Source organism: Elgaria multicarinata, chromosome 13 (assembly GCF_023053635.1).
Source record: "Elgaria multicarinata webbii isolate HBS135686 ecotype San Diego chromosome 13, rElgMul1.1.pri, whole genome shotgun sequence".
NCBI classification, from domain to species: domain Eukaryota; kingdom Metazoa; phylum Chordata; class Lepidosauria; order Squamata; family Anguidae; genus Elgaria; species Elgaria multicarinata.
In genome coordinates this window covers 30,364,768-30,391,478 of record NC_086183.1, presented here as the reverse complement: position 1 = coordinate 30,391,478, position 26,711 = coordinate 30,364,768, and the positions used below count along the sequence as shown (strand labels likewise).

The 26,711-nt window shown below is 45.7% G+C and overlaps 1 protein-coding gene across 1 annotated transcript; it reads right to left on the bottom strand.

Moving 5' to 3' along the window:
- Positions 1 to 1,666: 1,666 nt before the first annotated feature.
- On the bottom strand, positions 1,667 to 24,715 carry NAPA (NSF attachment protein alpha). The gene is made up of 11 exons (XM_063140711.1): positions 24,494 to 24,715; positions 16,022 to 16,104; positions 15,561 to 15,677; positions 11,838 to 11,884; positions 10,321 to 10,398; positions 9,282 to 9,337; positions 7,310 to 7,394; positions 6,235 to 6,339; positions 5,183 to 5,251; positions 4,634 to 4,684; positions 1,667 to 3,384 (listed from the first exon to the last, which is right to left on the bottom strand). Exons 1-11 carry the CDS (start codon positions 24,595 to 24,597, stop codon positions 3,283 to 3,285), a joined length of 897 nt encoding a protein of 298 aa, XP_062996781.1. The 5' UTR covers positions 24,598 to 24,715; the 3' UTR covers positions 1,667 to 3,282.
- Between the last annotated feature and the right edge of the window lie 1,996 nt (positions 24,716 to 26,711).

The following is a 26,711-nucleotide window of genomic DNA, read 5'->3' as shown; positions in this document are numbered from 1 at the left end:
TAGGAACAGTTGCAGCTTTGCTGCAAGTGGGACTCCCCACTTTGTCCTGTTAGCCTGCATTTCTCCATCCAGTTTCTTCCAAGCCCTCCATCCTGTAACATGTATGCCGACCCTTTTAAGATCCTCTTCTCTTCTGCATCTATAGTTCTCTTAACATGGCTAGGAGAAGACATAAAACTCCACTTGTCTAGCGTCAGGAGGAAGTTCCAGAAAGGGTTCCTCTTCCTACAGGCAGGGCCAATACAAATAAACGCTTCCATTCCTGCTTGTTCTGCTGCAATAGGGAGGAACAGGCACTCCATCACCAGTGGCCAAGAGGAACATGATAAAATTAAGTGGCTTTTGCTTTTTGTGTAAGGCTACAGTCAAGTGGCACGAACAAAGTTAATTGGATTTTAAAAGCATGCCTTGTGGCTTAAGTACTAGCTAAGCTTAACACAGGAATATACAGCGCAAAAAAAAAAAAAGCTCTGTGAAGCCCAGCCAAATTCGGGTCTTATGAAAGGAAATGCCTATTTTGTTAACTTTAGACTTTTTTACATGTACTGATTTCTCCTGTCTGAACTAATGCATTGGTTTTGGAGCAAAGACCTCATACCTAAAGCTGACCTCTTAGTTCAGATGGCACCTTTGCGGAATTGCAAAGTGCACATTTGATTGCTTAGGAGTGAAATATTTATTGATCTTCAGCTGGCTGAGGCCCTAGATTTTGGAAGCAACATGGACAATCCCTGCTATCTAATCAGTTTGTTCCGTGGTGATCCTGAAGGACAGCACTGTATTGTCTAGGAATCCACCTAAGCAATTCTTATTCCCCACAAGTCATCACATCGTAGTTTGCCTTTGCTTCAGCACAAGAGACATATTATAAGACAGGCTTCCTGAACCTAGTGCCCTCCAAAGTTTGGACAACTTTCTGCATTCCTGACCAATGGCCAGGCTGGCTGAGGCTGATGGGAGTTGAAGTCCAAAACATCTGGAGGGCATCAGCTTAGGAAAGGGTGCCAGAGGACAATCTCCCCTGACCTGGTTGCCTGCAGACGTTTTGGACAACATTCATCATTGCCAAACGTAGGCCATGCTGGCTGGGGACGATGAGAATTGTAGCCATCAGGCTGGGGAAGGCTGCCATAGGGAAACGCCTCTCCATTGGTTGCCATCTACCTCAAGTTGTGAACCAGAACCTGGATGCTGAAATCTCTAAATTTAAGCTGAGGGACAGATGTATTCTGCAAAGGCTCCACACACAATCAAAATAGCCGCAGCATTCAGGATGGGGTGCAGACCTCAGAATTAGTTTTGTTTTCTAAACCCTTATGGCTGTGAAGAGAAGGTGGCACGTTGTTAATCCTAATGAAATTTCCAGACGCAGCACAGGGGTGGGGATTCTAGTTAATAAGGTGATTTGTTGCCTTGCGTAGAGAAGCAAAATTATGCAAACTAAGGACATTCAAGCTTCATTTGCATAATTTATACAGGCGGCACATGGTGCTTCTCATAGTGCTGGGTTTTGTTGCTTTTGGCAAGTGCAGAATACACACAGCCTTCAAGCCTGTAAGCGGCTCTCTTTAGGATGAGAAGCTGAAAACCCATTTTAGCCAAGCGATGCCCCAAATCCACCCCAATTTTGTGTTAGAAGTCTGAAGACCACACACAGGCAGCTAGATTCAAGCATACAATTGTGTTTTTATAGACAGAGAATCACAGCCAGTGTTCAGAAACAGAATCACAACTTAGAAGGGTTGCTGAGAAGGTGGCAGGATTAGTCCTGAAACACCGGAGGCGAAAAGAACAGCAAGGAAAGGTGTGCCTGAAAACATGCAAGTCACTTAGACAGGCAGCAAGAACGGAAGCTAGAGAGGCTACTGCTAGACGTTATTACTGTAAGCTTTTTTTTCCACCCATGCAAACCTTTTTATTGTTTGTGTGCAAGTTATTTTAGTATAATCAGTCACTTTCCAGTGGACATTTTAACACATGCAGCAGCACTTAATTCCACCCACCTCCCACTTGAATAATAAAAAGTTAACATGAGGTTCCCCCCTCCATGAAGTATCAACCCCGTTGTCCCAGACTACATGATAAAATTTTGTTTTCGTTTTCCTAAAGCCAACACAAGAGGAAACCCAGAAGAAGAAATACAAAGCTTCATGACAATGAGTATGGAATACAGAACGCATGGCAGAAGAAACACTTCCTTCAAACTACGCCTGACAGAGAACCATGCAGGACTAGATGGTAATTATCAGGACAGCCTGCACACAAAAGAGGTACAAGCATTAAATGGGTTTTTGTCTACCTGCTGCATGGTTCAGGGTTTGTCTGCCTCTTGCCATGCAGGCAACAGGAGAATGAACGTCTTGCATCCCCTAGAGACTGGCAATAGATATACATTACGACCCCATACTCACATACATTGTATGGGTGAGTGGCGCTGACTTCTACAGACAAGGGAAATTACACTGGGATTACACTTTCCTATATGAATTCAAGATGGGAGCAAGAAGAGTTCTTTGTAAGTCAGGAAAAGAAGCAAAGTTAGCACATACACCATGTCAATATCTAGAATTTTGGGGAAGTCAGGTCTCTGCCAGTACTCGAAATGGGAGGGGGAAGCCAGCCTCCACACAAGACCCAGTTCTGGCCGCTTTGTGTTTGTCTTTAGAAGAGAAAGCAACGCTACTCTTTTGCAGGGCAGATCTAATATGATAACAGCTCAAGGAAAGGGAAGAAGTCACCTCCCAGCCTTGCAAGCCTTGCCTGAGGTAGGGAGGAAGATCTGGTCAGAGGGATGTAATGGGATGAGGCCACAGGGATCAGGCACCTCTTCTGCTGTAAAGAAGAGGCCATTTTCCACCCCAGAATGAGCTTCAAGTTTTCCGGGAGGAGGAAAGGAAACTGGTGCTGTCAGCTGAACCTGCTAAAGAGGCTTTTACTTATTAAGCCATACAATGTAAAGCCATCAGGAAGATGTCAACGCCGGCTCAGGAAGCAATCGCACGCTGATCTGGGGAGGGGAAGCGAGGCAACGAATAAATGGAGAACTTCACGTTACGGCCTTCATTCCTCTCCAATGGGAGCTAGTCCATAGGTGACACTCCCCGGCCCTGATTCCTGCAGTACGAAGAGGCGGTTGCAGGGAGAGGGGTGATGAGAAAGGGAGCAGTAATAAGCCATTTGCCATCAAAGTCCAGTTCCTTTGTGCCAAGACTCCTCTCCTCCCCCGGAGCTGATCCATGCAGAGTTCTGAAGCCGAGGGGCAGAGGGTTGGAGGGCAGTGGCTTAGCGCAGGTCCTCCTCTTCACCCTGTATGGTTTTCTTGATGCGCAGGAGCATGGTGGTGAGCCACTGGTCCAGGCGAGAGATGGAGTCATATTCCTTCACCTGGCGGAGGGAAAAAGGAGATGCAACAAACTGGAGCCAGGATTGGCCTAGCCACCCAGGTGAGCTCCTACATATGGAACGGCATTCAGGATTGGCTTGCCATCTCCTGTTTGCTATGATAAGGTTATTCTTTGGCTGTAAGAGGATTTCCACCCTGCCCTTCTAATGTGCATGCACCACTCGGAGCAGCCGAAAACAGTTAAAATCACAGGAACAAGCAAAGTACAATAGAGGCAGGCAGAGCCGATAGAATAGACTTCAAAGAAAAATGTTACCTGCCCCACAGAGCAAAGGCCTGCTGGAATAAAAAGTCTGGAAAGTAGTGCAAGAGGGGGCCATCCAGACATAATGGGGAAAGATATTCCCCGGGTGCTGCAGCTGAGGAATCCTAAAGTTGACTAGTCTTGCTGTCTCCATCGTACATATTTGACCTTCAGTGAAAAACCAGCTGGATCCGAATAGGGAATTTAGCAGTCAGTGACTTTGCTAAAAATGGTTGCTAGTTTGCCTTGAGTAAATGAATAACCATTTCTGAACCAGGGAGTTTAGCTTGATTTTACACAGAACACTGGTCAATCATTGTTTTGCCTTGGAGAGCTCCTTTCAGAAGAGTGATAGGCAAGCACTCAGACACAGGCACGCTCATCTGGAGAAGTTGCTTCTTTTTCCTCCCTTCTCCTTCTAGGCTAGCACCAAAGGGGGGATAAATCTGGCCCAGGGGCCTCTAGTGCCTGATCCCCAAAATAACGTCTCTGTGTTGAGTGGCTATTACTGCCAGTCTCCCACACTCTAGAACTGACTGCTCTTTTTCTTACCACAGACAGTGGTTTTCCTCTTATGAAAAGGCACAGAGAAGATGGAAGGCAGCAGCCTGGGAGTCAAATTCACATTACAACCTAAAGCTTTCCCTGTTGGACTATAGGTTAATAGACACAAGACGACTTGCCAACCTGCAATGGACCAGGGATGGGCAACATGCAGCCTGCAGCATCCACCTTGTCTCCCAAACCACCCCCAGAACTGTGCTGTTGGAAACAAAGACACAGTGGCGCACAGGGAGAGTAGGCCTTGTTTGCAAGTAGAATTCCTTGCACCCCACGTGCCTTGGTTCCCTGCAAAAGCAGCTACATTTTTGATCGCCAACACTGCCATTTGAGCAGCAGCATGGGTGGGGTGCAGCCCCCGAAGCCTAAAAGTTGCCCGCCCTTATATTATGCACTCAAGGAAAGGTAGGAGAGCTTGGACCTACCGATTCAGTGTAGTTATCGATGTTCTGTTCTTCGTGAGCATCTAGCAATTTCTACGAAGGAGAAAGGAAATTCGTGCATTTTTAGCTCAGATCTCAGAGACAGTAAGATGACAAGAGAGCATGGGCATCCAACTGTGCCCTTAAACAATGGCAGAAAGTTCCCAAGACAGAGGCTTTGGGTGCGGATGCTTTACTGGCTGAAGAGGCATTCTGATCAGAACACTGCATGTAATCAGGCGTATCTGGGATAGATCCAAGTTTAATGCAAGCAACGTGTTCAAAGGAACAACGCGCACGTCCCCCGATTCCAACCGTCACCACCCTTTCGACCCTCCGCCTTTGCTGACCAGAGTTACAGAGCATGCTCACTACCAGCTTCCTGTTAATGTAAGGAGACTGAAGAGGAGACAATTACACAGATTCAGAAATGAAGCTGACACAGCCTATTTCAACCACTAAATTGATTCCTCCTGCCAAAGCAGGGGACACTGACACGGGAGCTGATGGATCTCTAGGCTGGGCTTCGAAGGCCAGATAAAAACTACTCACTTTAACCAGTTTGCACTCTCTGGAGTCTGAGAAAGCTGGGAACATTTCTTCGTATTTCTGTATAGCCAACTGGTTTAAAAGGGGGAGAAAAAGGAACAGGGTGTCAAGCAGTGAATGGTCAGTCGCCCAAAGGTTCGGTCAAAATTGTAGAGAAGCTAATGCACATCAGGGCTGGAGGGACCTACTGGGGGGGGGAGGCAAATCTGGCCCTCCAGGGTTCCCTAGATAGCCATAAAGCCTTCCCCTGACTCCACCCACTCCCCCCCAACGACCAATCGTTGGGTGGTTTCCCAGCTTTCATGCAGTTTTCCCTCCCCCCACCCCATCCTAAGGCTTAGCCACCGGCACTAAGAGCTTTAAACTAGAATATACAGCTGTTGTTGTTGCTGTTGTTCTTATTGATGCTTTTGTCCCCTTTTGCCTTCAGCCCTGCCCACCACTGGAATGCGCCCCCCAAGAGCTTCTCCGAAATGGAATTCGGCCCTCGGGCTGAAAGAGGTTCAGCACCCCTGGTCGCCCCCTACATGCTGCAAAGCCCCCAGCCCTAAACACCCAGAGGATGTCAACCCAGCGCCTTGCTCAAACTCTGCAGCTTCCTTTCTTTAAAACACATGGCTTCCAGGCCTTGTTCCAGAAGTTAAAGCCTTAGACCTTCCAACACTGCTATTCTCCACACGAACCCCACCCAACCTGGCAAACCATTGCTCCCTCCCCCAAGGCCAAATTTCAAGACGCTGTGTTTGTGGCGATGAGGGAAAGCCGGAGAACCACATGCACCCACTTCCTATATTCAAATCCCTGCAAACAGACCCTTGGGTTTAGAACAGTCTTCCCTAACCTTGTGCCCTCCAGAGGTTTTGGATTACAATTCCCAGCATTCATGATCATTAGCCATGCTGGCTGGGGCTGTTGGGAGCTGAAGTCCTAAATGTCTGGAAAGCACTAAGCCCGGGGAAGCCTGGTCTGGAAATGCTTTGGGTGCTGAGCCCCTCCTCCAGCACCAGATACAGAGCTCAGCAACCTTGCAAGGAAGACAAAACTATTGCCCAAACCTTGGCGTTGAGCATGTCAATGCAGAAGTGGCAGAGGGCCGCCTTGAAGAAGTACTCCTTCGCGCTGTATTTCAGCAGGGGACTGTCCATGGCACTGGTGCCCACCTGGAGATGCCAAAGAGCAGCAATGCAAGCAAAGGGAAAAGTTTAAAACCAGGCCCTGGAGACTGACAAAGCCCTACGGAAGAGAGATTGAAAGAACTGGGCATGTTTAGCCTGGAGAAGAGAAGGCTGACAGGGGTGGGGGACACGATAGCACTCTTCAAATACTTGAAAGGTTGTCACACAGAGGAGGGCCAGGATCTCTTCTTGATCCTCCCAGAGTGCAGGACACGGAATAACGGGCTCAAGTTAAAGGAAGCCAGATTCCAGCTGGACATCAGGAAAAACTTCCTGACTGTTAGAGCAGTACAACAATGGAACCAGTTACCTAGGGAGGTAGTGGGCTCTCCCACACTAGAGGCCTTCAAGAGGCAGCTGGACAACCATCTGTCAGGGATGCTTTAGGGTGGATTCCTGCATTGAGGAGGGGGGGGTTGGACTCGATGGCCTTATAGGCCCCTTCCAACTCTACTATTCTATGATTCTATGACACTTGGCTCCCTCGAGGACAGCTCTCTGCTCACAGCTTAGTGCCCAAGCGAAATTAGTCTCCTCCAATATGAGGATGGAAGCTACAGGATGCTTCGGACAAGACACAGGCTTTGCAGGCACAGTTTGCCCATCTCCTCCCACATACCAGAGGGTGGAGGGAGAGAATCAGGACTGTCATTTCTAGCACATAGTTCACTGACGTACCCCATGATCAGCAAAACCAAAATTATTCACAGTAAACGTTTGTAGAACCCACCAAGGTAACAAATCCAGCTTCTCTTAGGTCAGAGTTTAGATTGCCTGGATGTGCAATTTTAATTCAAGGATGCAGTATACATTTCCCTGACTACAATTTCATTTTCATACATTAGGACTGGCTAGCTGGGCGTCGGTGTCTTAAGATTGCAAAGTACAACAATACAAATTTCAGGGGTGGGGAGGGGGAGAAGGAGCAGGGGAGGAAGAAGAGTTATAACCAGACCTGCTCATAGATCTCAATCGCCTTCTGGTACTGCTCCAACTGAGCTGCATAGGTAGCCACTTTCAGCAAACACTTGTTAGCGGAGCTGCAGAAAGAGGAAGATATGCTAGAGGAATCTGGACAAGGGAAGAGAAACAACCCTCTTCACCCGTGGCAACATCTGCTGGCGGCATGACCCCAGAAAGGGTCAGCTTGAGAACAACCAAGTCCAAAATACACCGGCAAGGGCAATTTCTTTATAAGTCAAGAGAAGCGGATTCCACAGGAAAGTAGCCCAACTCTGCTACTTCACCAGGCTTTGATTGCTGAGCAAGGTAAAGCTATATTCTTTACCCTTCTTAGAGTCAGAAGACCTAAAGACAGTTGTGCACGCGCTGGTAACCTCAAGGCTTGACTTCTGCAATGTGCTCTACACAGGGCTACCATTGTACCTAGTTCGGAAACTTCAACTAGTTCAAAATATGGCAGCCAGGTTGGTCACCGGTACACCTAGGGGTGAGCATATTACCCCAACATTAAAATCACTTCACTGGCTGCCAATTAGTTTCCGGGCAAAGTACAAAGTGTTGGTCATTACCTTTAAAGCCCTAAATGGTTTGGGTCCAGGTTACCTGCGGGATCGCCTTCTCCCATACAGTCCGCCCCGCACACTCAGGTCCTCTGGGGTGAACTTACTTCAGTCAGCTAAAACTAGGCTGACATCAGTTTCCCAGAGGACCTTTTCTTCTCTCGCCCCCAGATTGTGGAATGGCCTGCCGGGGGAGATTTGTAAAATTAACTCTTTGTGTGATTTTAAGGCAGCTTTAAAGACTAGCCTTTTCCGGCAGGCCTATCCAGATCAATGTTAAATGATGAATTTTTAAGACGTATTGATTCCTGTTCTAATGTTGTTCCCCGCCTCGATCTAAAGGGAGAGGCGGGTAAGAAATAAATCTATTATTATTATTATTATATTATTATATATTACAAGGCAAAACAGATTTTTTTCTTACTTGGGAATTCTTTTTCTATTATTTTGCCAGATGGCGGTCCAGACACTGGGTGCTCCTCACTTAGCAGGAGGCAGAATCTTTTAAATTGAAGGCAACCAGGCAAAATAAAAACAAACTACCCTTGAGGCCCTGTTTGTCTGTGGGGAGGGAAGGACTAGGAGTTCCACAACGAGGGTGCCATTACAGAAAAGACCCTGCAGTTATCAGTTTAGGCTCTGACAAGAGAAGGAATTCTGGACATCGGCTTTGTCACACACCCTCAGCGTTCAGGGAGGCTCAGATGAGAGAAGGTAAACGGTGCAGTTTAAGCCTTTAGACGTTAAAACCAGCACTTGCTAATACAAGTGAGCTCATCTGAAGTTTCTGAACGGCCCACATACAGCACATCGGAGCAATCCAGCCTGGATGTTACCAAAACATGTAATCATAATATCCAGGTCACCCTTTCCTAAGAGCAACCATATCCAGGGCTCCTATTTCAGCTTTTCAAAGGCACGTCTGACCAGGTTTTCCACCTGAGGTTGCAGGAGCAGTGCTTGGATCCAGAAGCACTGCGAAGGCGCAACCATACACTTCAACCCCACCCAGAACAGGGGAGCTACCGACTCCCAGATCAGTCTAACCTCCACCAACTTCATCTTGCTTGGATTGAGCTTTGGCTTGTCCACCCTCACACAATCTATAACTGATTGCCAGGCACCTCTTCAGGGCATCCATTGCCTCACACGGTTGTCTAAGAGGGGAAGCAGGGCTGAGTATCAACAGCAAACTGGGGAACCTTCACTGCAGAGCCCCTCACAGACGTTGAAAAACACAAGGGAAGATGGAACCTCATGTGGGGAAGCCGACAGGAGCCCCCAGGACCAGCAACAACATCATCATCATCATCTTCTGAGGGCTGCCCAACAGGCAACACTACAACCATCACAAAGCAGTGATCCTACGGCAGAAAAAGGAACAGGAATACATTCTCCAATCACCTGTTGGATTCTTCACCTTTATAATAATCTGCAGCTTGTTCATAATGGGCTATTGCCTGGAAAGAAAGCGAGAGAGGAGAGAGAATAAGCAGCCAGACACATGGATTGGGGTCCAGGCCAAAGGTGCATATAGCTCAGCTTTCTGTCTCCAGCGGTCAACCAAATGCTCCCAGGGTGTTCACAAGCAGGGCAAAATTAAAATAGTCCACTCCATGGGTTGGGAATGTTGGTCCAGCGTACCCACTCGTAGAGAGCGATGGGCGTGGGGGGGGGGGAGGGGGCTAAGGTGACATCACAGCCTGTTCTAGATAGACTGTGCACCTTCCACAGGGCCAGCTACCATCAAACTGCCCTGGGGGACGAATTTCCTGAGAGAGAAGCAGGCAGGCAAAGACAATGAAACCAGAGCCGGCTCTAGCTGGATTACCTGTTCAGCCTACAAGGCCATCTACCGCCAACCACCCTGAGGGAAATCCCAAAGACTTGTTATATATTGATATTGCTTGTCATAGGTTTTTAAAGTGTATTTGGTTGTTACTTGTAAGCAGCCTTGGAAAGATTTATATTCTGTAAGGCAGCATATGCGTAGTAATAACAGTTTGCAGAGACTCTCTTTACAATCGTGCAGATAAACTATCACATGTGATGCAACCCTCAGTGATGAGAGGAAGGCACACAACAGGCCCTTCGAAATGGTCTTCTCTAGCCACCCTCAAGATCTGGCTGTTAACTGTCCCAGCTAAACTGACACCGGAGATATGACACACAAACGGAGCAGATTAAGACAAGGGGAAGACAGAGGCATTCAAACGATATGAGCACAAGTAACTATCATCTAGTCCCTGGAACCTACCTTGTCCCATTTCTCTCCCGCCACCGCACCCCACATTCTAAATTCTTTGAAATCTGAGTGTGAAAAGCAGCAAAATTTACCATGATTCCAACATCCACATTTATCTGAGCAGGAAATACAAACGGAGCAGACTAAGACAAGGGGAAGACAGAATACAAGGCAGACGTTTCGCTGCTCCCATCATACCTTTTCAATGTCCACCAGCTCCGCCTCGTAGATCTCTGCTATTGTTATGTGGTGCTTGGCTGCAATGGTGAAGCGGCCCTGATAAAAAAACACGGAGAGATGGTGTGAAACACGGGCACCTGGGTCTTTGTGTGAACCCCCGGCTGCCCCCCAAAGCAGCAAAATTTCAGGCTCTGAGTAGCTCTCAGCTATGTTGGAACTTGGCAACTGATTGAGCCACCAGACGCTGAAATTCCAACTAAATTTCCCTGCTTCTACAAAACGCATGCAGAAGCATTTGGGGGCATACTGAAATACACTCCCCACCCCACATATGTGGGGCAGGCAGGAATGGAATGCACATCCGGACTTTGTAAAGGTTTATGCAGTAAAATTAACTTGTTTTAAAGCTGTGCAGGCTCAAGATTAGCCTTGTCAGCTTCAACGCATTCCTTGATTCACTTCACAAACAATCTGCTTTATAATTCAAGTACTGTCCACGCTACAATCCTGTATCAGTTTAAGTACGTGCCTCCTCTCCGACAATCCTGCAAAGGATTCCACAACAAGTAGCATGGGCTACTTGTTCAGCCAACAAACATTAGTTTGAGGGGGCTTTCGACAGAGCCTAACCCACAGATGGCAGCACAAAGTCCCATCCATGGTGGTAACTAAACACATCTATCAAGGGTGATTCACACACACACACACACACACACACACTGTGCTTCCAGACAGAGCTCCTAGCACTAGCAATAAGAAGGCACCGTACAGTTATTCCATCTTTTCCTCTGTAACTTTTCTACTTTTTTTTTAATTTTTGTTTGTTTGTTTGATACTCTGGGTTTAATTAAGCCATTGGGCAATGCAGGCCTCTGGAGATGGTACTTCGCGTGAAAATTAGCAAAAAAATAAAACCTATTATGCTTGTGTTGGTAAAATAATGGAGAATATCATTACATTGAACAGGAAAAAAGTGCAGCACCATTTATCAAAAATACTGCTGGAAGACTGATTTTCGGAAGTACCTTACTACCGTCCCCATACGCGCTATTCCACAGGATACTGAATGCGGCAACTGTGCACAGAATGCAGCTTCTCGAGCGTGAAAACTTTTATTTAAAACCGAAAACAAGTTCCTAGCCCTTCTGGAAGCAAAGATATTTCTATGCTGTGCTAAGAAAAAAAAAACAGCAGCAGCAGGAAAACATGAGGGGGTTATGAGTGAAGACAACGTCACCTGGACCCCCCAAAAAATTTTGTGAACGAGGCAAGGCAATGGCACAATTAAAAGCCTCATCTGAAAGCACCCCAAAGAAGCTGTCAAAACACCGTACTCCTCTCATTGCAGCTTAATATTCGCTCTTAAACCAAGCACACACACACACACAATGACAGCCATATCCAAGCCACACCAAGTGACTTGAGGAAGAGGTCACCCTCTACTGGGTTTGTCAGCAACGCCGCCGCCACCACCCGCCGCTTTTTTAACAATTAAAAACACGATTTCTGAACTGCAGCCACACAAGCAGGCTTACCATATCTGTATAGATCTCAATAGATCTGAAGAGACAGTTAATGGCCTCTGTAAAAAAAAAATAGTTGGCAGTTTTAAACACAGTAACATACAGAAATAAAGCCAACTGGCTATGATACTCCTCTGACCTCCCTGAAAGCCGTGGGTATATTTATAGCATATTTCCCTCCCTGGAGGAGATCAATAGCCACTTAAGGAAAAGCTGCTGAGGCCCGCAGTTCTTCTGGGAATTGGAAAAGAGCGCCAGGCAGACTTGAGAGAACTGATGTGCATTTTTATCACTGCTCTGGTTCCATTCTGCATTGTCCTCCAGGTGGGAACACATGCAACCAGCTCCCGCCCACCTCGAATCCTACCCTGAGGGAAGGCGCGATGATTCTGATGCACTCCGATGACACACACATCCCGTGCCCTTGTGTGAACAGGATGGGTCCCAATGCTGCCCTCGTGTGGTCAGAGGAAGAACTGCAGCACTGAACACCTCTCAAGAAAAAGCCTACGTGCTCTGTTCACTCAGGGAGTTAGACACTCTGAACTCCAGCCTTTTAATAAAGCCACTTTTTAGCACTCAGTTTTAATGGAAAGTTGTTCCAATCACGGGAGCAAACCACTGGTGAAACATGAAGTGAGCAAACCACTGGTGAAACATGAACACAATCTCACCTTGTATGTATGTATGTATGTATTTAAAGTATAGAATCATAGAATAGCAGAGTTGGAAGGGTCTACAAGGCCATCAAGTCCAACCCCCTGCTCAATGCAGCAATCCACCCTAAAGCATCCTTGACAGGTGGTTGTCCAGCTGCCTCTTGAAGGCCTCTAGGGTGGGAGTAGTAGGGTGGGGGTAGTATTTATATGCTACAGTATAACTAACTTCAGGGTGGGTTACAGATGAAGTAATAAAAAAAAACAAGGCAGTAGAAGATTATACTGTATTTTTATACTGTATTTTTTATTATGCTTTTATACTGCTTGTTGTTTTATACTTTGAATGGTTTTAATTTTTGTGAACCGCCCAGAGAGCTTCAGCTATGGGGCAGTATAAAAATGCAATAAATAAATAAATACGTTAAAAACCAGTGGAAAAGATGAAACGAATTAGAGCTGGAACAGGATTAAAAGACTCAAGAAATAAAGGCCCTTGCCTGGTGCCAAAACATTAAAATAGTTGTGACCCGAGTCTCTCTGGGGAGAGCATTTCACAGCCAGGGTGCCACTACTGAAAAAGCCCTTCCCCAGTAGTCACCCACCATACCTCACCTGGTGGTGGCAGCTCAGAAGGGCCTCAAAAGAACTACTTAATGTCCAGGCAGCTATACATGGAGACAGGCAATTGTTCAGGGGTCTGCCACCAAACCCATACCAAGGCCAGCACTTATATGCAGAACCAGGTAAGTGAAGCCAAGAGGTCCTCCTCCGGGGGCCTGCTCCAAGGGAAGCTCGGAGGGTGGCAACAAGAGAGAGGGCCTTCTCTGTGGTGGCCCCCCAACTGTGGAACAATCTCCCTGACGAGGCCTGCCTGGCGCTGACATTGTTATCTTTTCGGCGCCAGGTCGAGACTTTTCTCTTCTCCCAGGCATTTAGCAACATGTAATGAGCCTAGGTCTGTTTTTTTGGCTCATCGTTTCTATAGTTGTTACGGTGGTTTTAATTGTATGCACATTTTTTTAATGTTTTTGTGGTTTTTAATTTTTGTATATTGTTTGTAAATCTTTTATCTTGTGTGAACTGCCCAGAGAGCTTCAGCTATGGGGCGGTATATAAATGTAATAAATAAACTTTGAGTGCCATTTTTTGGTGAAAAAGCAGGATACAAATACGTCGGTATCTGCAAAGAGTTCTCATCTACACTACAGAGATTATACCAAGATCAACAGGTAACGTTTTCCTCTTCCTTCCCCCCCCCTCCGCCCCAGAAAGCAGCCACTCACTGATGGCAGAAAATCCAAAGGAAGGGGATTTAGGTGACAAGGTTGGATCTGTTTAATGCCACATTAAAAAAACACACCGCGGAGTCAGTGCACCCCTCGCCCTGCCCCAAGGGCCCCCTTTGCCCCATATGTTGCTCCGCCTCCCTCGGTGCAATTTCAAGGGCGAAGCTTGCTTTTCAGCTCTGCTACCACAGCCGGTAATCAGAATGCAAATCTCCAAAAGATTAAACAAATCCCTGGGGAGGATTACATTTGTTTTCTCCTCAGGTTACTCTATCATCTTTCCCCCTGAAATTGCTGCCTGAGTCAAGGCAGCTGCAGAAGAGGGCTCACTCCCCTCCTCGCCCGTTCCCTCTTTGCTGTTAATGATTGCCATCAGCCAGGCACACGGAATCCTAGGAGGGGCACCCTCTTCCCAAAGAGGCAAAGCAACTCTTTAACCCCAGGGCAACCCCAGGACAGCCTGGCATATCCCAGGTGCCATGCAGGGAGACAATCCACTAGCGCGACGAGAACCAAGGTGCTCTCCTCACAACGGCTGCTTTCAAGGGAGGAGAAAAAAGGTACCCCGACTTTAACCTGCCTGGGATGCATATATCGTAATCTCAGACACGTGAGTGGGTGGTGTGGAGGGAAAGGCGAACCACACAAGGCTCAGAGTTACTCTTTCTACTTTATACCTAGTGGCACAAAAGCCTGGCTCTGCACCTATGTTCAGAAAAGGGGGACGTTAAGACATTTAAATTCAGAATGCACTCGTGGGCGTTTTACATCAGTCAGGTTTGCACAAGCCTGGCCAGGACAGAGATTTGTTCACTTGTAGCTCTTATGCAATACTGCAGGCGACTGAGGATTTCAGCTAAAGCAGGACACCTCGGTGTATAACGCAAGGAGGCCAGCTGGTACTGCAGCTTTTTGTCCTTCAGCAGCCTATGGTGACTTGCAGCTTTGGAGAGAGTTTAACAGAGCAGTATTTGGTGGTTAAGTGGCAAAGATAAAGTCCAACACAATGGCTGTGTTTGGACCATTGTACCAACTTAAAAAGCCGAGATATGCACCAGCCCTCTGCTTGCATCTCAACGAAGTGTGCAAGTCTTCAACTAACCATAGCTTCTCATTTCATGCAAACCAGGAAAGTAGGTTTACCAGTTTCAAGACAAGTCAGGATCTTAAGCTAACTTCCGCATTTCACTGAGATGTGGCCTAAAGAGAGGAGAGAAGGGGCTGGCTGTGTTGGCAAATGGATTATGCACACCTCGGCTTATTAAGCTAACATACAATCTCCCAAAATGCAGCTATTGGGCTAGTTCACACGATCAAAACAAGCCACCATGGCTTAAACAAGCTACGGCACATGCCAAGCACGATTTACCTAATCACAGCCCAGATGTGGCTTACTGTGTTGTCTGAACCCAGGTGGCATGGGTTGTTGGAGGGTGAAATAACCCTACAACAGCCCACGGGTTATTTGAGGGTTGTTTCCCCCTCCAACAAGCCATACCGCCTGGGTTTGGATGAAACGACACACCGCAGCTAGGCACTGATTATGCAAACCGCACCACAGCTCATAACAAGCCACAGTGGCTTGTTCTGAGTGTGAGATGGGTCGTTTCCTCCCACTCCCTCCTCAAAATGTCCAACTAGGGATGCGTGCGTAAATATGACTATCTAAACTATGAGCTTTTAGAATTCTGGGTATGAGCGTACCCCATCTCACCACTCCCTCTGCCATAACAGCAAATCCCCACACAGCTCTGATGAGAGCGCATGGCGGCCAAAGCCATCTTCCTTACCTTGAGGATCAGCTTTCTTGAAGGCATTGCCAGCATCCACAAAGCTCATAGCTGCATCATGCTTGTTCTGCAGTTGGATGTGCAACTGAGCAGCCTGGCAGAAAGCATTCCCGGCAGCTAGGAGAGAATGAGACAGAGAGGGTATATGGCCGGAGAAGGCTTGCAACTTGTTAATGTTCTAAAACGAGATCATAAAACCCACTCCAGAAGATCACCAACTCGCTAGGACAGCCGACTCTCCCAGCACTTGCTGGTTTCACGGTGTGTTATACTTTATATTTTTTTGAAGACCACAAGCTTCCAGCTTGGGATGGCAGGGCACACTTCTCTACTGCAATGTGAGTGAGAGGGGACTGTTCCATAACCAGATGAAGTGATGTGCACTTGAACAGGTCAGGTATGCAGTTCTGGGGAACACAAGCCGAATTTAATACAGGCAATGGTTCAGGGATCCTACGTACCACTCCAGTTCTTGGCCATTTTAAACATATTGGCTGCTCTTGCATAGATATCACATGCTTCTTCAACCCTGGAGGAGCCACCCCTAGGGAGAGAGAAAAAAATGTCACTGCATCAGCTTCTTGCACTGAAAGACAGCATCTGGATGCAAACAAACCAGTCTTCAGAAAACAAAAAACATGTCTTATCCACCCTAGAATGCTGTGGAGCTTTAGACTGGGCTTTCACCCAAACCTAAAAGGATATGAAATAAAAGATACTTAGACATGTATCAGTCACTCAATTTTTAAAGCAGGGAAATACCCAATAGTATATCATTTGAACAGACAATTAAAAAACAGTGATTACTGAATACAGCACAGGAAAATCAATACCATGCCAGATAAAATCCCTTACATGCTAAAGGTTAACAGGAGCCTGCCTAAACAGAAAACTTTTCAGCTAGAACTGAAACAATTGCAAATGAAGGCGAGCGTGCAAAGGAAGCCACACTTATAGCCCAGTTTAGCCCTACAGTTTGAACAGATACAGGACGAAGCATATTCCAGGCAGTGATGCAAATTGTAAAAGCTGATATCTAAGAAGTAGGGCTACGTCAGTCAAACTGGGCAATTTCAAAACTGATTTTAAGAGAATTGTATCTAGGAAGTATCTAAGGCAGCAATCCTAAGGACCCTATACATCATCTGATGGGCCGTAAGTGTCTGCATTTCCCCCTCCAAGGTGGGAGAAAGCGCTGCCACCTCAGAAGGGGGAGCCAGAGAGATCCACCCTCCCCCCCTCACAGCCAGTGCAGAAAGAACCATGCCAGCTGCTCTCCCAAGATCATAAAAGGGGATGCTGCAGTGGGCGGGGAGGAGAGGGGATGAGGGAGGCCAGGATACAAGCTATCTTGAGGCCTCTCAAGCCTCCTTCCTCTTCCCTCCAAAGCACCACCACCAGTGGTCTAAAAAGCCAACTTCATTTGCAATGGACTGGAAACTTTTGATAGAGTATATATACAAGAATTGCAAAAGAACCATTTGTTTGTATGTGGATTCTATATATAATTTGTGATTGCTTTTTGAGGTTTTTGTCTTTTTTATGTACTTCTGAGCTGGCTAAAGAGTAATAATTGATAGCCTACATCTGACATGAAGATCGCTTCAAATGGAGCATAGCCTTACGTATATGTGTTTTTATCAGATGTATTGTATGCAGTGTTATGTATTTTGTACTGTTTCCCTTTTCCTCGTGTGTTTTGCTTTTGTAGAAAATAATAGAAGTATTGAAAAGATAAAAAGCCTATCTAGCAAAAAATGCAAGGCAGGAGGACAGGGAGGCAAAAAGTTGGAGGGCTTTCGATCTTCAAGGGTGTAATCATTAGTACTGCACTGTAAGTATCTAACGCACAGCTCTTTGGGTGTGCTTTAACTATTTATTTATTTATTACATTTCTATGCCGCCCAATAGCCGGAGCTCTCTGGGCGGTTTACAAAAATTAAAACCATTCAAAGTATAAAACAACAGTATAAAACCATAATATAAAATACAACTAGTTCAACAGTGCTTCGTTTTTTGTATTGAAATTTAAGCAATGCAAGAGATGTGCACGCTACTGAATTGCCATGCCTTAAAAATGTTTTGACGCATTCCGATTAAATGTAATTTCCAAATAAAACATTCAATTCGTTTGAACGTAACATTTCAGCCACATTACAGGCGGTCATGTGGGGTGGAAAACGTTCCATTTCGGAAGTTCATCTGTCAAAACTAATGTATACCAACCGCAAATACAATATTAATCAGGCATGGCAGTTTCAAAGTTGTAATTAGTGTTTTTCAGATGATTATCACTAGCAAGTATGTGAGAGAATGCGTTTATGTCACTGAAATACATGTATGCCTCAGAGTGAAATGGAACTAATAACTGATGACAGCAAAACCAACGTTGCTTGAACCATGGGGCAAGTGAGTTGAATTCTGTTGAAATAAATGAGTGGTTGTCAGGAGCGTATCATGCAGTTCTTTGGATTGCTAAAATGAATACGTCAACAGCTTTCAGTAACTATTTCTTAAATTTAAATAATCTTACATGCATGCTATTGGCTTTAAATGTTTACAACTATTCCAATAAAAATGTCTACATAATATAACATCAAAACAGCATTAGGTGTGTTTAATTCTTTTCCTCACGTATTTCAGGTCAAATGCTTCTGGTGTATTGGGATAAAAAAATGAACACGGGGTACTTTTTCAGCTTTGTTGTTTACTGTTGGATGCTGTTAAATTAATACCGTTGTTTTATACTGTTTTTATATTTTTGATGGTTTAAAATTTTGCATACTTTTTAGTGTTCAATGTTTTTAACTTTTGTAAACCACCCAGAGAGCTTCGGCTACAGGGTAGTATATAAATTTAATAAATAAATAAATACAAGTAAAATTAAAATGGTAAATTAGATCTCTAAAGCAGCAGAAAGTTTCAGAGAACTTCGTTTTCCAATTTAAAAATGAGCTTGATTTGGTTTCCCCTCCCCCCCCCTCTAAACTTATCAGTTCGGCTACTTTCAGCTCTTGGAAAAAATAAAGATAGCAGGGTGTACTGCTTTAGTTTTGCTCACTAAATGCAAGTCAAACATGCTAAAATCAGATCTTTGTCTATTTATAGCTTCAAGAAAAATATCAAATTCAAGTTTTCCAAGAAACCCACATCACCAGTTCTGCCTTCCTGCACAATGTTGCATCTGTCCAAGATCGACCCTGTGTCAGCTCTGCCCCAACCCTCGAAATAGTCTGCCAAACAATATTGTTCCATGCCTGCAATGCCAATATACTCTCCTCTTAAAATTAGCAGCTCTTCCCTGGAAGCCCAAAATTCAGTCGCTCAGAAGAGCGCTTACGGATGGCAAATGGTCAGAATTTGCCAGAAGTTTTAGTTTCAACAAAGTTCTGCAATGTGAAAGACAAGGATTTCCAGTCCATGTTTCTTCCTAACCTGAAAATGAAAGGGGCCAGAGTAAAGGGACTTGGAGCACAGAAATGACAATGCTCCAACAGACATTTTTGAGATGTTTTGCAGACACATATAACCGTTAAACCTCTTCAGCCAGTTCTAAGAAATGCACAGAATCCGGCATGGAAGATTTCCAAGCAACAGTGGCTGGAAAAGCTGGATCTGAGCAGCTTTTAGCCTCCAAGCAAAGGCAAAATATCAGCTAGGGTTTAGCTCACTGGCAGTGAATGATAAGTTCCTGGGCCAGGAGGCATCTGGCTATAGCAGGAGACACAGCAGAACAGTGCAGGCCAGTGGAAAATTCATTGAAAAGATTTAAGTCTCAGCTACAGAACCGCATCAGGAAGACTTCAGCGGCCAAACCCAGGACTGGAAAAATAGTAAGCACCTGGGTACCCAAAGGAATGCAGAATATTTCCTCGGCCTTGTGCAGCATGGCACTTTATGCTGTACCTAGGAAATTAATTTCCTAGACAAACAGACCAAAAAGTTGTCTTGGCTTCCTAGCCAGATATTTCTTGCAGCCACCATCAAGCCTCTCCCCTCCATAGTCCTCTAGCTTCTCTTACTTTGTGCTACAAGGACGCGTGTTCTCCAAACCCCAGCACAACGTAAGAACATATGAAGAGCCCTGCTGGAACAGTCCAGCACTCTGTTCACACGGTGGCCAAACAACTGTTGACCAGGGACACACAAGCAGGACATGGTGCAACAGCACACACCCACACAGGCTTATACAGGGAGGGAGAACCTCTCTAGTCCTGTCAGTTTATTGAGAACTTGAGATGGATTTTTGTGCTTGATATGGGGGACAGTGGGAGTCGCCACTGGCAACTTTAAACAGCAGAACATTTATCCAATTATAACTTTAGAGCTCAAAAGAATGTCATGAGGCTTGTGTCCTTAAAGCCCTTAAAATTACATGTATTTTGAGCTCAGCTTCTGCCTCTGTTGAAAAGCACGTCTACAATGGCCATCTAAAGAAAATTTCAGGATATTGTTATTCATCAGTAAAAAAAACCTCAACCAGTTTAGCAACTATAGCCCCTCACCTCAGGAACAACAATTTTGTCAAGATACAGATCAACAGAAATTTCAACTTTCTCTTTCTGAGAACTACGATTCCCAGAACTCCAGAGAGACATGGGATTCTCCTGTGACCCTTGCAGCCTGGCCTAGGTATGCGCTCTCAGAGGTAAAGCACCACTGAGTCCTTTGATGTTTACTTCATTTGGATGAGCACTAATCCTACGCAGAATCAGGCCAAATATATTATTGTGATTTCCCCCTGCACATAAATACATAACGTGTTTATCTGCAAATGTTTTTATCCACCAGAAAACTGGGCTGCATCCTTATTGCTTGTAGAGGAAGATTTCTGGGAGGCAAAATGAATACCCTTTTGAGTTCAGTGCTCCTGCTTTATCATCTCCTCTGCAGCTGCTCCCTCCTGCCCTCCCCTCCAGGTGACTGGTTTCCTCCCACTGACAATCGCCAGCCACCATTGCACCGGGCTTTCTTTCGCAGCCTGTGAAAAATCATTATCTATTCCAGCTCCCTGCTGCAGCCGTGTTCTGCCTCTCAAGGCCCAGATGTGTGTTATGTGCAAGAGAAAGAATTGGCCTTGAGTCACCAGCTGTGTCATATGCCCTCTACGGCTTTGCCCGCCCCTCACCAGGCAGCGGCTGCTGCTTCAATAAGCGATGCTGCCTGTGGGGAGAAACAGATGCACAGCTAGGAGAACTGCAGTCACAGACCAATTCTCCTTCTGCACCCACAGGCTACAGTGCAAGGGCCCTGGGCTTCGGGGAAGGGGGAAAAGCATTTCATATAAATACAAACATGTTCATCACAAATTACTGAAGGACATCTAGCTCCTCCATTACATACACACAAATCAGAGGACAATGCAAACTCATTTGCCAGCTAGAACACAGGAGGAAACTGCCCCAAGCGTTAAAGGAGAAACACTTCCAAGAAAAGACTGCATCTCTCTTGCTGTTGTGCTTTTCCATTAGTCTGAATCATCTCTCTCCATTTAATTCACCCGAAACTACATACCATATGCAGTAAGGGGGGGAAAAGTGTTATCTTAAAATTGACAATTAGAGAAACAGGGTCTTTAAGAAAAGACAAATTTCACCAGGGACAGAACAAGGATCTTCTTTACAACATTCAGAACTATAGGGGCCCCAGCAAAGTGTTGGCTTGAGACAAATACAGGACTCCTCAAGGCAGGCCTGTCCTGTGTACCAAAGTCTGTTTTCTTACAACTTCATTATTTGAATTTCTCATAAATCCCAAGGGTTTATTCAGACAAGGGACATGCAAAATTATTATGTCTTGCTTTTCCTTCTATTCTGGATCGATTACTACACTTCCCCCATTTTAGTCCAATAAATAGGGGGTTGCAGAGTAGGGATGCCACATTAGGATAGGGTAGGTTTCGTGTTCTACTGAGCCTTTAATTAAACCCTGCTCTCAGCTACTATGTCTTTTCCAAGAACTCTCTTTACTACCATTTATCCACCCCCCATCACCCAAATTTAAACACTGTTCTTAAAGCTGCAGATGTACTATTAGAACAGCTACACCATTCTTAAAAGCTGCAGGTATATTTAATACAGGCAATGTTTCTAGTAAGTAGGCATCCATTTAGCCTGGAACTACTAAGTCCCATATCTTGCTGTATTCTTTAGTTCATGCCAGCATTATCCATGTGCCTTCAACCAGTTGTGGTACTCCACAGTGGGCAGACTACTGCAGTCTAATTCTGTAACTCACCATGCTGGCACTTCCCTACTTTGGCATTTTTCCTAGGGAAAGGGAAAGTTGGGGCCCAACTACAGGCAGTAACTATGCCTTACTTTATGCTTCATTGTCTAAAACATTTAACCCCTCCAAATAACAATGCCCTCCCAAGTGCTATAAGCAAAGCAGATACAAGCTGATCTTAGACATATTTACTCCAGACAGCCCAAATGAATTCAATAGGACTTGGCGAGCACAAGAAAATGATGCTCAGTCGTCCTAACACTCATTCAACAAGAGAGCAAATACAGGGCGATTAGTCTCAGGGAAACTAGAAAATGTTCCCAGGATGACGAAAGCTCTGGGAGACTTACCAATCACTATTCATTACCTTTACAAACCCCTAATCCCTGCACAAGACTGTATTAGTCTTGTACAACCCCTCCTCCTAAGCATAAGACTGCCTACTGTCTTCTGGAAAATATACCTGGGACTTAACCACGCTTCTCTATCTCACAGCCTGGAAAGCTGCAACAGTAATAGAAACTAAGCCAAATCACAGGGGCTCAGGTGATTCGATGACGTCTTCTGCCTCCTGCCAAAGCAGCAGTCCCTTATCTCCTTCCCAGTTATCCCACCTGGACACAGCAAGAGAAACTGTAAGATGGAGAATATGCTGTGCCATACAGTCAATCACAGTTCAAGTAGCTTCCTTAAAGTTTCTAGTTTCACAGAGCCCCTGGGTCTAAAAAGATAACCAGCATATTGTATTTATACATGTGAAGAACACACAGGGATTAATGATGACCTGTCCCAGAAAGAAAGAACGGCCTACATCAGGTGACAGGGCTTGCATAATAAAAGTTTGGCAAGCACTTAAAAATGTGGACACTAAGAACACATGCTTAACAATGAGGGGAAACACTGCAAAGCATACACAGTGCTGAATATTAGGAAGTCATTTGACATGACAAAAATGGAGTCTTGAAGCTTCCACAGGGGCAGAGCCAATGGAGCTGGATGTAGCCTTTAGGACGACTGGCTCTCAATAATCTTTTGACTGTTTTTATAATTGGACCTGCCCACTAATTAAGGTATTCAGAGCCCTTTTCCAACACACAGCGCACTCAAAAGGGTGAACACCAGAGAAGATTCCTGCAATTCAGATTTAACACCTTCCTCAGTTCTTGCTTAAGCTCTGCCACACACCCCACCAATAATATTAGCTGCATCACCTGTAGATCAACATACCCAGCAGCTACTCATGTTCCCAGAAGCTCCAATATGCTCCCGTTGAGAAAGAGAAACACCCTTGTAAGTACAAAAGCCAGGAAGTGTTAAGGGGGCTCCATTATAAATAGTAGTGAGGCCTCCCCTGGAGTCAATGTTACCAAAGAGTAAGTGGAGGAAATCACATCCCTACAGCACCTTCCTTAAAGCTCCCCCATGACACTACCTAGAAAGAGCTGCTTCACCTAAGCCCACTGAACACATACCCTTTAGCCCCCCACATGCAATTCAACTATCTATCCCCAAAGCTTTCCTCCTCAACTTGCCAGCCCCACAGCTCACCCTACCCAATTAGCTTGTTCTCACCTGTTTCTAGACTTCCAGATTACCCTCCCTTCAATCTCCTCCACCCAATACCAGTTTTCCTCAGTCCTCTTCCAGAGTTTCCCCCTTCAGATGTCTGCACACCCATGCTGGACCCTCTAGCTCTTGTGTCACCTCTTCCCTTGCAAGACATCACCCCCAACTTTATTTAATTCATGGCCCCACCACTGCTCCACTAGTTGCCTCCCATGTACTTCATCCCTTCCCAACCCTCATTTGGCTCCACACACACCCCATATGCCTGCTCCCCAAACACCCCATCAACAGTATCATCATAAATTTATTCATTGATTACCCGCCTCTCCCTCTGGATTGAGGCAGGGAACAACACCAAACATTTCACCCCCTTCTCTATTCAGGACACCTCCCTGCCATTAACTCCCACACCCCATCTGCTTACCCTTTCCCAGCCTTCCCATACATCCCCAGCCTTCCCCCCCAGCTCTTCTGACCCTCTTCCAAGCCAAGGACACAACTGACTTCTCTCCACCCCTACTAGCCCGTCTGACCTCACCCACCTCTATTGATCCTCAGTACCACCCTTCGTATTTCCCCCCCCATACACCCTCACTCTCCCCAAGCCGCACACACAGTTCTTCCTCCTCCCCTCCCTTTCCACAGCACCATGACAGCTCGAGTCCCATTATCTCCCCCAAAGAAGTCTCCACCACTCGCTCCTCCAGGGCCCCTTCCTACCCCACATGCTCTCCAGGCCACACCCCTCCCCAACCACCACCACCACCACCAGCCCCCCTTCGGTTTTTAACCCCCCCTTCACCCCCCTTCTCTCAGGCTGCCGGCCACTCCCTACATACAGCCCAAGTCCCCACATTGCCCACGTCGCCTAACTCCCCGCAGCCTCAGACCCCTTCTCACTGCGCTGCAGCTTCTCCCTCTTCCCCCCTCCACTCGGCAGCCCCCAGGCGCATGGGGCTGCAACTCGCATCACCCCAGCTGGGGGCTGATGGGAATTGTAGTCCTACACATCTGGAGGGCGCCAACTTTTCTGTGGGGGGGAGAAGGGAGGCTATTGCGCAGACTCCCCTCTGTCACCCTAACCTTCCCTTCTCCTTCCTTCCCAGCTCCCTCCCCGGCTCCACCCGCGAAGGCCTCACCCGAAGAGCCCCGAGAAGAAGCCGTGGGAGCCGCGGACTTTCTTGTCCGCTTCGGCGAGGAGCTGCAGCGCTTCCTTCTCCTTGCCGCTCGTATCCATCGCCATGACAGGCCGCGAACAGCAAAAGGCGCTGAGGTGGGGGGGAAAGAGACCGACGTCGGCCTAGCAGCGGCTGGCGCAACAACTGCTTCTCCTTCCCCTTCGCCGCCTTCTCCTCACACTGACGGGGAAAGAGACGCCGCCGGGAAGGTGGAACCGACGCCTGACGTCAACGCGCCCACGCAAAGCGCGACGGCGAACAGCGACGCCGCGGCTGTCCACGCCTACCCGTCACCACGTGATTCAGAGATACATATTTTTTTAAAAAACAACAACACACGTACACATAACACGGCCACGCCTACTAGCTCTCCAGCGCACGCGCACAGGGCAACGGCCGGCCGACGCTTAGCTTGCGGCGCCGCTTCCCTCACGTGACTAAGGCTGTGCTGACTCACTGGCGTCACGTGATGCCAGAAGCCGCAGGGTGATGTTGTTGTGGTCTGCACAGGCGGTCGAATGAAATGGTACAGTCCGGAGGAGGGGGGCGGGGTTGGGCCGTACGACTTTAAAATACAGGTTGGAGGGGAGGTGTCACTCTCTTTTTAATTTATTTATAAGGCTCCCATTTGGTCTTCTCATATATATATATAGGACTATATATATATATATATATCAAAAAATTTCAAGCTAGAAGCTACCTCACTACATGATAAAATAAAATGTAAAAATGTGGTTTTAAATCCGTTTGCTTTTAATGGAAAGAAACCTAGAATATTTAAAAAGACCCAATACAGGTTACCTGCCAATGGGGATATAAATTTGCCAAATTTAAGATTATGTTATGAACAATTAACCAGTTTAATCCATGATAATAAAGGGTTTTTATGGAAGAAGTAAGGTAAAAAATTCAAGGGCCTCCATTTCTAGTATATGCAAAATCCTTTCTTAAAACTTAACTTTAAGAGGGAGGGGTTGTTGAGTAACACATTCCTTCAATGTCTCTGCTTACCCCCATTCCTTGCACATCTCTTATTTCCTAATCCAGATAAAGAGTTATAATTTAAGGGTTGGGAATCCTGTAAACTCCTAGTACACATATATGAAAATGGGCCTCCAACTGGCTGAGCAGATTATTTGTGGTAGGAACTACATCAAATTCTGCACTTTGCCTCCAACAATACAGGAGAAGCTCAGGCCATTAGATCATTGACATAAATAAAGCAGATAATAGTGAAAGCGGAAAGTGAAAGAAAGGGTTTAACATAGATAATGTATACATTGTTGATTGCAGATGTTATGGGCCGTACTGGTGGAATCAAAGCTAGCTGGGAAAGTGACCTGCAAGAAAAATAATAATGATGCTGTATGGAGCACTATCTGGACAAAAAAAAAGGTTCTGCAGTCAATCTAAGTTAAAATTTGCGAAAGTTCTGTAAAAGTAATTTATAGATGCCATTTAACACCCGTACTGCTGAGTTCAGATTTGTAAGCCTTATGTGTTGGCAAAATTTTCACATACTGGCACATAGCACTTACGGTGGACATGCAAGCGGATAAAAAAATCCTGCCAACTCATTTTTAATGAGTGTAAGAAGAAGAAATATCAGATACAGCTGGATCCTAAGCTAGCTTTACTTTACTTTTTCATGGGGCAAAACAAATCATTTTAAAATAAAACCAGTTACTTTTATGATAGGTAATGCTCAACAGGTGATAGCAACTAATTGGAAAAAGTGAAAAGCTTCTAACCCTAGATCTGTGCTACAGTCATTTATTATCAATTGCTGTGGCTGAAAATCTTACCAGCAAGGTTAGAATACTTAGAAAGCAACAAGAGTCAGACACTTTTACCTGTACCAGGTATTGCTTTCTGGATTACATCAGCAATGGGGCTGTTGAAAGAATGCCACATACTTCAAATAGAACTATATAAAAGTTCTCCTTTAGATAAATGCCTGGAATTTAATTCAATCATTAATGAACTTTGCTGTCAAATAGTAAGCTGTATTTCCTTATTTGTTTGAATTTGTATTACATGATAATTTAATGAAATGTTTTATTAATTTAAAATGAATCTTTCCATGTGGTATACTAGTTACTGGTTTGGGGTTGTTGTTTTTGGCTGGCAATGAGTTTTTAAAAATGTGGGTGGGGGAAAGGTAGGGAAATGGCATCTC